Here is a 12,871-nt window from a genome sequence, read left to right on the forward strand (position 1 = left end):
GTTTTATGTTAAATAGTCATTTTTAGTGTACCACTTAATTTCCTTGTTTCTTAACTACATTTTTTTTAAAAGATATTGCTTTAGGAATTGCAGTGCACATATTAACTTACCACATTCTACTTCAGATTTATACTAATTTAATACTGGTAGAACAGAGAAACTTTGCTTCAGTGTGGCTTCATTTCCTCCCCTGTCCTTTGCACAATGGTCATATATATTAAAATTAATATTATAAACCCAGCAATGCAGTATGATAACTATTGCTTTATGCAATCTATGTCTTTCAAAGTATTGAAGAGAGTGGAAATGTATATATGCAAATACATTTGTCCAAATATTTACTTTGTGGTATTCTTCACAAAGAAGAGTATGTGTGTGTGTGGATTCAAATTACTGTCTGGTTTCATTTCCTTTACATTTTTTTTTAATGTTTATTTATTTTTGAGAGAAACAGAGACAGAATGCGAGTGGGTTAGGGGCAGAGAGAGAGGGAGACACAGAATCCGAAGCAGGCTCCAGGGTCTGAGCCGTCAGCACAGAGCCCGATGCAGGGCTCGAACTCACAGAGCTGTGAGATCATGACCTGAGCCAAAGTCAGACACAAAACTGGCTGAGCCACCCAGGCGCCCTGGTGTCATTTTCTTTAAACCTGAGGGATTTGCTTTAACACTTTTTGTAAGGCAGGTCTGCTAGCAATGAATTCTCTCAGTTTTCATTTGTCTGGGAATGTCTTCACTTTGACTTCAGTTTTGAGTGATAGTTTTATTAGATATAGAATTTTTTCCTTGAAGTATAGTTGATACACAATGCCACATTAGTTTCAGGTGTACAAGATGGTGATTCAACAAGTCTATACGTTATGCTGTGCTCACCACAAGTGCTACCATTTGTTACCATATGACACCGTTAGAATACCATTAATTATATTCTCTATGCTATACCTTTCATCTCCATGACTTATTCAATCCATAATGGGAAGCCTGTATCTCCCACTCCCTTTCAGCCATTTTGCCCATTCTCCTACCTGCCTTCCCTCTGCCAACCGTCAGATTGTTTTTTATATTTGTTTATAGGTCTGCTTCTGCTTTTTGTTTGTTTTGCTTTTTTAGATTCCACATAAAATGAAATCGCATGGCATTTGTCTTTGTCTGACTTATTTCACTTAGCATAATGCCTTTTAGGTGTATCCATGTTGTTGTAAATGGCAAGATCTTATCCTTTTTTATGGGTGATTAATATTTCATTATATATTATATGTATATTATATATAAGTTAATTTTTTAATATATTCATCTATCAGTGGATACTTGGGGTACTTCCATATCTTGGCTATTATAAATAATACTGCCGTAAACATAGAGGTGCATGTATCTTTTTGAATTAGTGTTTTCATTTTTGGGGGGGGTTAAATACCCAATAGTGGAATTACTGGATAATGTGGTATTTCTATTTTTAATTTTTTGAGTAGTCTCTATACTGTTTTCCACAGTGGCTGTACCAATTTACATTCCCACCAACAATTTACAAAGATTCTTTTTTCTCCGCATCCTCATCACATGTTATTTCTTGTCGTTTTGATTCTAACCATTCTGATAGGTGTAAGGCAGTAATCTTGTGGTTTTGAATTTGCATTTCCCTGATGGTTAATGATGTTAAGAACCTTTTAATGCTCATAGACACTTCTCCAAGAAAACATCCAGATGGCCAACCGACACATAAAAAAATGTTCAATATCACCCATCATCAGGGAAATACAAATCAAAACCACAATGAGCTACCACCTCACACCTGCCAGAATGGCTGACATTAACAACTCAGGCAACAACAGATGTTGGCGAGGATGCGGAGGAAGAGGATCTCTTTTGCACTGCTGGTGGGAATGCAAGCTGGTGCAGCCACTCTGGAAACCAGTATGGAGGTTCCTCAAAAAATTAAAAATAGAACTACCCTATGACCCAGCAATTGCACTGCTAGGTATTTATCCAAGGGATATAGGTATGCTGTTTCGAAGGGGCACATGCACCCCAATGTTTATAGCAGCACTATCAACAATAGAGCCAAAGTATGGAAAGAGCCCAAATGTCCATCGATGGATGAATGGATAAAGAAGTGGTATATATATACAATAGACTATTACTCGGCAGTCAAAAAGAATGAAATCTTGCCATTTGCAACTATGTGGATGGAACTAGAGGGTATTATGCTAAGCGAAATTAGTCAGTTAGAGAAAGACAAAAATCACATGACTTCACTCATATGAAGACTTTAAGACACAGAACAGATGAACATAAGGGAAGGGAAGCAAAAAAAAAAAAAAAAACAGGGAGGGGGACAAAACATAAGAGACTCTAAATATGGAGAACAAACTGAGGGTTACTGGAGGAATTGTGGGAGGGGGGATGGGCTAAATGAGTAAGGCGCATTAAGGAATCTACTCCTGAAATCATTCTTGCACTATATGCTAACTAATTTGGTAAATTAAATTAATAAATTAAATTAAATTAAATTAAATTAAAAAAATAAAATAAAAAAAAAAAGAATCTTTTCATGCTCAACATCTCTTGAGCCATCTGTATGTCCTGTTTGGAGAAATGTCTATTCAGATCCTGTGCCAAATTTTTAATCAGTTTTTTTTTTTTATGTTGAGTTGTATAAATTCTTTACATATTTTAGATATTAACCCCTTACTGGATATATCATTTGCAAATATCTTCTCCCATTCAAAAGATTGCCTGTTTGTTTGGTTGATGGTTTCCTTTACAATACAAAAGCATTTTAATTAGGTATAGACCCAATAGTTTATTTTTGCTTTTGTTTTTCTGGATATAGAATTCTTTTATTTTTTTATTTTTATTTTTTGCAAGTGGGGGAGGGGCAGCCGGAGGTGGATGGAGGATCCGAAGTGGACTCTATGCTGATAGTTTGACAACAGCGAGCCTGATGTGGGGTTCGAACTCACAAACTGCAAGATCATGACCTGAGCCGAAGTGGGACGCTCACTCGACTGAGCCACCCTGGTGCCCCTTGATATAGATATTAACTTTTTCTCAGAACTTAAATAGGTCAATGATATCAATGCCTTCTGGGATATATTGTTTCTGATGAAAAGTCAACCATTAATATATTTTTCTCCTGTATGTGATTAATCATTGTACCCTTGCTACTTTCAAGATTTCTCTCTGACTTTGGTTTTCAACAGTTTAACTATGATTTATCTAGGTTTGTATCTCTTTTGTGTGTACCTTACTTGGGTTTGTTGAGCACCCTGGATCCATAGAGTAATACTTGTCATCAAATTTGGAAAGTTTTAAGCCATTATTTCTTTAAATATATTTTCCTACCCTTTCTCTATCTCTCTTCTTTATGATATTACTGTTACTCATATATTGGAATGTTTGATGATGTCCCACAGACCTCTGAAAATTTTAAAAGTTTTACTCATTCTTTTACCTGTTTTTTAGATTGGATAATTTTTATCTTCAAGTTCACTGATTCTTTATTCTTCTATCTAAAATCTTTTTTGAGTCCCTTTAACAATTTATTATCTATCTATTTATTTATTTTTAAAGTTTATTTATTTATTTTGAGAGAGTGGGGGAGGGGCAGAGAGAGAGGGAGAGAAGGAGAATCCCAAGCAGGCTCAGCACTGTCAGTGAGGAGCCCAACATGGGACTCAAACTCATGATCTGTGAGATCATGACCTGGGCTGAAATTAAAAGTCAGATGCTTAACTGACTGAGTCACCCAGGCGCTCCTTGAATAAATTTGATCCTATTTTATAATTTCTCTTTGTTGGCATTCTCTATTTTTTTGAGTCATTGTCATACTTTCCTTTAATTTTTAAACATGGTTTCCTTTTTTAGTTTTTGAACATATTTATAATTTTTCCTTTGCAGTCTTTGTTAAATCCAACATCAGAGTGTACCCAGAGACAGTTTTTATTTACTGTTTTATTCTGTTGGTGTGGATCACATTTTCCTATTTCTTGGCATGTTCCATAATTTTTGTTGTTGTTTAGAATTGGACATGTTAAAAAATATATTGTAGTAATTCTGGATTCTGAATTTTCCCTTAAATGTTTTGCCATTGTGCTTTGGTATTGTTTAATAACTTGTCTAAATGTACTTATAGGGTCTGTTTACCAGCACTGTGTGACTGCTGATGTCTTTTAAATTATTGTTCTCATTTTTAAGCCTAAATTCATAGGGATCAACTTGTGTGTGCATAGATTAATGACCTGTAAATGAGTGGCCAGACATTGTGCTCAAACAAAAGAGTTCACTTTCTGGCAATAGATTTGGGTGTATATTGGTGAGCACATTTAAAGTTCAGGTAACTTGGGGCACCTGGGTGGTTTAGTTGGTTAAGCATCTAACTTTGGCTCAGATCATGATCTCACGGTTTGTGAGTTTGAGCCCCATGTCAGGCTCTGTGCTGACAGCTCAGAGCTTGGAGCCTGCTTCAAATTCTGTGTCTCCCTCTCTCTCTGCCCTTCCCCACCTGTGCTCTCTCTCTCTCTCAAAATCAAGTAAACATTAAAAAATTTAATAAAAAATTCTTTAAAGTTCAGGTAACTTTTGAATACGTACTTCCTGGCTTTGCTTACTCTAGACTCTCTTATCTGTCTTCTGCACATGGACACAGGCTTAGTCAACCAATTATGTGTGGATAGCTTGCATCCTCTCCAGTTTTTTCTATGCAGGCATATGGAGAACTTTTGAAGGCCCCCTGTGGTAGTCTTATTTCCAAGATCTTCCTATTAAATTGCTGGCTGAACTCTCAACAATAGCCAAATTGTGGAAAGAGCCTAAATGTCCATCAACTGATGAATGGATAAAGAAATTGTGGTTTATATACACAATGGAGTACTACATGGCAATGAGAAAGAATGAAATATGGCCCTTTGTAGCAACGTGGATGGAACTGCAGAGTGTGATGCTAAGTGAAATAAGCCATACAGAGAAAGACAGATACCATATGCTTTCACTCTTATGTGGATCTTGAGAAACTTAACAGAAACCCATGGGGGAGGGGAAGAAAAAAAAACAAAAACAAAGAGGTCAGAGTGGGAGAGAGCCAAAGCATAAGAGAGACTCTTAAAAACTGAGAACAAACTGAGGGTTGATGGGGGGTGGGAGGGAGGGGAAGGTAGGTGATGGGTATTGAAGAGGGCATCTTTTGGGATGAGCACTGGGTGTTGTATGGAAACCAATTTGACAATAAATTTCATATATTAAATTGCTGGCTGATATGCCAGTCTGCTGCTTGTCCTAACCATGATTGGAACCTGAGGCCAACTGAGTTTCTGGTCTTCCTTTGTTTGTTTACTACTTAGATTGCTAGTGTTTCCCACAGTGCTTCTGGATATGGAGTTTTATCATACCCTGCTGCAAATCAAGTCAGCTCCCTCTGGCAGTGAACATTCTGATTGTCATGCCTTTTTCTACTTTGGTAGAACTACCTTATAAACTGAGCTAAGGGAGGGGGGAGGAGAGAGGGCTAGGCAGAATGCCATATTTCCATTGTTCATACCTAAAGTTCAGTGGCTTTTTTATGAATAACTAGTTCTCAGTTTTGTGTATGCCTTTGGTTGATTTTCAGAGCCCTGAATGGGTTGGTTTTGACACTTGTATCCATTTTTATCATTGCTTTTGGGGGCGAGTAACTGCTGAAGTACTCACTCCACCATACTAGAAGTCCCACCTCTGCATTGGTCATTTTTAACAACTCCTCAGCAGATTCTGGTGTGAAGCCAAGGTTGAAAATCACTGAGCTAGGGTAAATACAGGAATGAATGATTTCACTTCATTTAATAAACATTTATTGAACATCATCAGGCACAGTGTGGATACAAAGTGGATAGAGTATGGATACAAAGATTATAGACTATCCCTCTCCATGGGTGGTCATAGGCAGTGGGAAAGATCAAGTAATAATGCAGTATAACCTGAGCAAATAGGGATGGGTGAGGCTAGTTTTGGGAGCAGTGTCAACAGAAGACAATGCCTACAGCCCATCATTTTTCTGCAACATGCCAATAGGTTATCACATTTTCAGAAAGTACTATAGCCAGTAAGCAGATCCCTACTTAATGTAAGTATAAATAAAGTTTCTCATCCTGGAGAACTAGGACAGTTTCCCCAAATTACATGATGATTACGAACATAACTTTAAGGAACTGATTTTACTTCATTTTACTTCATGTAAAATCTAACGAGTTTTTTAAGGCTATATTTTCAACTGAACTGTGATGATTTCATGATCTATGAATAAATTAAGGAATAGCAAATCACAATGGGAGTCAGTATAGGCAGTGTGATATGGTATTATGGTTTCCAAAGTGGGATATCCACAAAGGCAAACCATGGAAGCATAGGAAGAAATATTAGTTAGCACTACTAGTTTTTCAAAAACATCAGATTTGGTCTTTAAAATGTTTCTATTGATTGAATGTTTCATAGAGTGAGTGAGACTATTTATATAGTAGTATATGCATAGGACTTACAAATAAACAAACGTATATAAGTGGCATGCCCCCAATATTTTTGGATCGGGAGTACTCAGTCACAAAAGTTAGAGACCACTGGTCTAGTGGTAAGAACACTGACCTAGACGGGTGCTAGTCCTTCTTGCACTACCAACTTGCTGTGTGAACATGGGCAAGTTATAAAGACACTCTGTGTATTCCAAATATAAAATGAGGAGCCTGTTATAAATATCCTTGAGATATCTTCCTATAAGTGGTTTTGTTTTTTATTTTCCTGTAAAGCATAATTATGAAGTTGTAATAGCAGAATGTTGTCTTTGGTTGTTGTTCAGTATTTGAATTGGATGAAGGTCTAAGCCTCTTTCTGAGTTCCTGAAATATTTCCGGAGAGAGCTTGGCTACATCGCTTTTCTGTGATGCTGCTGGTTGTAGATGTGATGATGCCACACACACCATGATATTTCTTTAAATTCTGTTAACTTTAGGCATATTAACAGGACATACCCCAATTGGTAGCAGAGTGCCAAAATATACACACAGTTATAGATATCTATAAGTGTGTGTGCATGTATGCACACACAAATCAATCCTTAACCATTGCTTAATTTCATTGCCTCCATAAATGGAAATTCAGAAAGCTTCACGATTTAAGCTGAGTACATAAAGAACATTAATTGTAGTTTTAATAGTTAGAAAACACCCAAATAGATCCATGCATATCAAGTTTAGTGTCTACTCAGAAATGGACTTGTAAGATAGAGGATTATTTTCAATACTTAGATACAAGTAAAAACCCAAGAGGTTAGCAAAACCTTATTTCATCTTTTGATTTAAATTCAAAGAAATTTAAATTTTACATGTTCTACTTAAAATATTCTCCTATAAAAACATTCAGCTTCAGAATTCAATAGAGTAAGATGTTGGACTTCAGTGTTCACGGATCATAACAAGATAGACTATTGATGGTTTTCTTCAAATAACTATTTGGACTGATTATGACATAGTCAGTTCCTTAAAATTTGATGTTTCTCTGATTTAGTTTTGTTTGCTATCTTCAGTAAATGAGTTATTGCTAAGTAGTCAGTTGGCATAGTATTTTAACATCTAATCCCTCACATGCTTTTTATATATTATTAGTATTTAAAAGCTTGAAGAAACTTTAAAGAACGTAACAAAGATTTTTTCCTAAGTACTTTGGATTTTCTTTTTCTTTTTCTTTTTTTTTTTTTTTTTTGAGTTTTGAGAGAGAGAGAGCAAGCATGAGTGGGGCAAGGGCAGAGAGAGATAATCCCAAGCAGGCTCTGTGCTGAACCCCATGTGGGACTCCATCTCACAACCATGAGATTATGACCTGAGCCAAAATTAAGAGTTACACATTTAACCAACTGAGCCACCCAGGCACGCCTGGATTTTCTAAATAATACTATATAATACAAAACATCATAATGCTGTCTGTGAAGTTTTTTGTTCCAAATAACATATGACAGGAGATCGATGATAGTGCCATGAATCTTTACCATAAAGTTCAATATTAAAAACCAGCTGCTGTGATTTATCTGTAAAGATGGAATAATGACATTCAGGTACATTCTATGTGATAAGTGCATCATTTAAAAGATTCATCTTAGGGGCACCTGGGTCGCTCAGTCGGTTAAGCATCCAACTCTTGATCTCAACTCTGGTCTTGATCTCAAGGTCGTGATTTCAAGCCCCATGTTGGGCTCCGTGCTGGGCATGAAGCCTACTTTAAAAAAAATCATCTTAAAGAGAAAATGACAGAAAAAAGGAGCAACAATACAACAAAAAGAATGACAAATCATAGCCATTTTGATGTAGATAAATGTTGAAAATATGATCTCATAAGAATGACTATAGACAGAATGAAAGTAAAAAAGAGCAAAAATAGAAAAGCAAGAGTTGGGGCACCTGGGTGGCTCATTCCATTGAGCGTCTGACTTTGGCTCAGGTCATGATCTCACGGTTTGAGAATTGAAGCCCCACATCGGGCTCTGTGCTGACAGCTCGGAGCCTGGAGCCTGCTTCGGATTCTGTGTCTCCCTCTCTCTCTGCCCTCCCTGCTCATGCTCTGTCTCGCTCTCAAAAATAAGTAAATATTAAAAAAATTTTTTTAAAAAGAAAAGCAAGAGTAAAATGAAAAATGCAAATGTATAAGTAGGAGAAAAGGTAACTCTTAAATTCTAAAATTAATTTTATTTTGCATGGTAATTAATTAAAGAGGAGAAGGAAAATAGCACTTTAAACTTAGACCTGCATTAGCACAGCCTGTACTTTGTAATCTACTGGGGGTATAGAATGCAGTCATTTTGCTGCTGCCTGGAACAGGCAGCCAGGAACAAATTTCACTCAGCCTTCCAATTGGTAACCAATCCACAAGCTTGAATTCAAAGTTCTAACCTTTAATTTTAATGCTGATCATAGACTAGGACATAGCTATTCACCCTAGGGGAGGAGCTAGTTAGTGGGAGAGGAAGAAGTTTGCCACTCCAGTCTGGGGATCAAAGACAGTAGCCTACCCTGTACCCCCAGGCCCAGAGCCACTGCACCCACCTCTGTACTCTCTAGAAGCCCTGTGATTCGGTGCTACTTGTTTAGCAGAGGATAGATTTGCTTGCATTATTATGTGTTCATTTTGCACTATGTGTGCATTTGGCCTGTCTTCTGCTTTGATTTAGGTCATCTCTTTGCTTTTCCTGATGCTTCTTAAAGATTGAGAAAAGGTCAGGTTTGGATGGTTTGGAAAGTTGTTCTGTTTCAACTGGGAAGCTTGCTTTTCCCATGACACATCACACACATGGCTTCACTTTTCCCCCAAATTTTCTGTGGACAAGGGGACTTTTTAGTATTAACATTTTGTTTTAGAATTATTTCAAATTACAAGGATAGTACACACAGTTCTGGTAGAGGTCCCTATTGTGGATATCTTTCATTACAATGTAGACCAGGGGCTTTTAACATGAATCCATGGATTAATTTGAGAGATTCCTGAACTCCTGAAATTTATGACCACTTTATATATTTGAATGAAAATGCATTTCAGTTCATTCAAGAGCTACATAAAGATTGTGCATTTATTTATTTTTATTAAAAATTTTTTAATGTTTTTATTTTTGAGAGACGGAGAGTGAGTGGGGGAGGGGCAGCGAGAGAGAGAGAGAGAGAGAGAGAGAGTGGGGGAGACACAGAATCTGAAGCAGGCTCCAGGCTCTAAGCTGTCAGTACAGCTGACTGAGCCACCCAGGTGCTCCTAAAGACTGTACTTTTAGTTTTATCAATCCTTTTCTCTAGGTGCAACCTCTTCTCTCATGTTTTCCACCATGCTAATACATTTTTTTATTAGAATAATATCTACCTCAAAAAGCACCAGCGTGCATGAGCACATTTTTGTATACAACAGAACTGACGAAATTTCTTTATCACACCCCTATCATTGTCTGAGTTGCTCAACACTGTGTGTTCACATAAAAGATATTAACTGTTGTTTGATGGACTTGTGTTCCTTCTAACAGAGGAGTCTGTCTATACTACATAAAAGCCTCAAAGTTGAACCTAGGGGTCCTCCATCAAAATGGTTTGGTGGGGAAGGGAGAATGGTTCCCTATCCAGAACACTTTGCATTTTATCAGTGCCCTGAAAAGACTTGGATAAAACCATTTTTATAGATTGCCTAAAATTTGAATGTTAACAGCAAAGAGTATTTGGAACTATTACAAAAGCACTGCTGTTTTCCCTTGAAACTTTAAAGGGGAAAAAGCTATGAAATTACCATAGACCTATTTTTCTCTTGTGTCTATATAGAGTGCATTATTTGAGGACTTTCTCACTCCACTTGAGTTCTAAAGATAAAAGATATTATAATATTAGAAATCTAGGATTCTGTGAAACCTCCCCCCAAGTTAAAACTTCCCTTTGTAAGCATTTTGAATATTTTCAGTGCAATTTTTGGTTATTATCTAATATTAGGGGTTTTGTTTCAGACTTACAGATTCCAGTCTGATGTTAGAAGATTATTCATCCAAGTTGAGCCCCCAACCGAAGAGAGCCAAGAAAAGCCTTCTGTCTGGGGAGGAGAAGGAAAATCTGCCAAGTGACTATATGGTGCCCATTTTCTCCGGACGGTACGTATGTATTCTCTTCCTGGCTTTAAATATTAGAAAGTGAAGAGTAGGTGTTGTCAGGTAGTAATAATAATTGCAACTAACATTTGTTGAACCATGTTGAGAAAGCTTGAGAAACTTTCCTTGAGAAAGCTCTGAGGAACTTTGGCACCCTGCACTGAGGGAGATGTGTTCATTGTGAAAATCTGCCACCACCTAGGATGGCTACATGACAGAAGAGAATGATCAGGAACTTAGTTCTCATTATGTAACTGGTTGAAATCAGAAGGAGAGCATTGGATGCTAGTGATTGAACACTATATATAGTCACTATAGGTAGAATAGAAAGAAAGGTTTGAAACTGTAAAGTGTTTGATGAACTTTAAAAAAATCAGATGTTATGTTTAGGTAGAGGGAAACTATTGTGGTTGCCAGTGTGATTTAAAAAAAAAATTTTTAATGTTAATTTATGTTTGAGAGAGAGAGAGCGAGAGTTGGGGAGGGACAGAGAGAGAGGAAGACACAGAATCCGAAGCAGGCTCCAGGCTCTGAGCTGTCAGCACAGAGCCTGATGAACCCATGAACCACCAGATCAGGACCTGAGTGGAAGTAGGACGCTCAACCGACTGAGCCACCCAGGTGCCCTGACAGTGTGATTTTAATTGTTATTCATTAGGAAGAAAAAAACCTTAGATAAGGTAGACTAAGTAAAAGAAAGGCATCATAATTTGAATGCCTGTGCTATATTTGTTTAATGTAAAACAGATTACTATGTATTGTGAGGCAAACTCAAACAAAATAATCACTAAATCACAAGTCCGTTAATGCTGTTAATGTTCATAAAGGGGTGTGTGTGTGTGTGTGTGTGTGTGTTTTAAAAAATACAAACTTTTTTGGAATGATTTTAATATAGAGAAGAATCTTGAAACTTGTTTAAGACACCAAATTAAAATTTAATGGGAACCTTCAGAGCCTTCCCTGTTTATTTTCCTGTGAATGGAGAGCTATATCCACAGAGCTAAGGCTATATTCAAAATGAAGGGCAAAATGCCATCAGGAAATTCAGTAGGAATGACATGGTTGTCATTGTTGGTGACCTTCTTCCATTTCCCTGTGTTTTTCCTATTTTTCTCTGACGGTTCCTTTTGGAATTGTTTCAGATACTAATGTCATAATTGTTCTGATTCTGATTAGGAAGGTAATGGGATAAGTAATATACTATTTATAGCTTTTTCTTTGATATCTTTGAGATCTCTTATATTTTAGTGTTTATTTTTGAGAGAGAGACAGAGCATGAGCAGGGGAGAGGCAGAGAGAGGGAGACACAGAATCTGAAGCAGGCTCCAAGCTCTGAGCTGTTAGCACATAGCCCAATGTGGGGCTCGAACCCAAGAACTGTATGATCATGACCTGTGCCTCAGTCAGATGCTCAACTGACTGAGCCACCCAGGCACCCCTGATATCTCTGATTTTTTTTTTTTTTATTTAAAAAAATTTTTTTTCAACATTTATTTTATTTTTGGGACAGAGAGAGACAGAGCATAAACGGGGGAGGGACAGAGAGAGAGGGAGACACAGAATCGGAAACAGGCTCCAGGCTCCGAGCCATCAGCCCAGAGCCCGACGCAGGGCTCGAACTCACGGACCGTGAGATCGTGACCTGGCTGAAGTCGGACGCTTAACCGACTGCACCACCCAGGCGCCCCTCTGATTTTTTTAAAAGTAGACTTTCCCGGGCGCCTGGGTGGCTCAGTTGGTCAAGCATCCGACTCTTGATTTCAGTTCTGGTCACGATTTCATGGTTCCTGAGATTAAGGCCTGCATTCAGCTCTATGCTGACAGCATGAAACCTGGATGAGATTCTCTCTCTCCCTCTCTGTCTGCCCCTCACCCCACCCCCCAATAAATAAATAAACTTTAAAAAAATGTGAACTTTCCATTGAAATATACGTATGTTGCTAAGTATGTTTGCCCAGGCTTGGCCTCTTCACAGTTAGTTTAATATACACTGATATTCTTTATAGGAGATGGCTAGGCTAGAGGAGTAGAATGTTTTATTTTCTGCTTTGTTCCCACTCTGTTTTAAAAAAATATATTTAAAAAGCATATTAACTAATCATGAACCTGCATGGCATACCTCTCCATCTCTTTACCACATGAAATGAAGCTGCTTACTTTCAGTGCCTTCTTTCTCCTAAATCAAACCAATTTGTCTCCTCAGGGCCAGTCTCAAGAAATGATAATTTACAAAACAAACAGTGATAAAAGA

The 12,871-nt window shown here is 37.5% G+C and overlaps 1 protein-coding gene across 11 annotated transcripts in view; it reads left to right on the forward strand.

The window, feature by feature from the left end:
• Positions 1-12,871, forward strand: part of MYOM1 (myomesin 1) — a 163,426-nt gene that overhangs the window by 40,883 nt on the left and 109,672 nt on the right. For all 11 annotated transcript variants that reach the window (XM_015540792.2, XM_042962765.1, XM_042962769.1 and 8 more), the window contains one exon: positions 10,483-10,623. In XM_015540792.2, the coding sequence (XP_015396278.2) occupies positions 10,483-10,623 (141 nt within the window). The remainder of the gene's footprint in view (positions 1-10,482; positions 10,624-12,871) is intronic.

The sequence above is a fragment of the Panthera tigris genome, chromosome D3 (assembly GCF_018350195.1).
Source record: "Panthera tigris isolate Pti1 chromosome D3, P.tigris_Pti1_mat1.1, whole genome shotgun sequence".
NCBI lineage: Eukaryota > Metazoa > Chordata > Mammalia > Carnivora > Felidae > Panthera > Panthera tigris.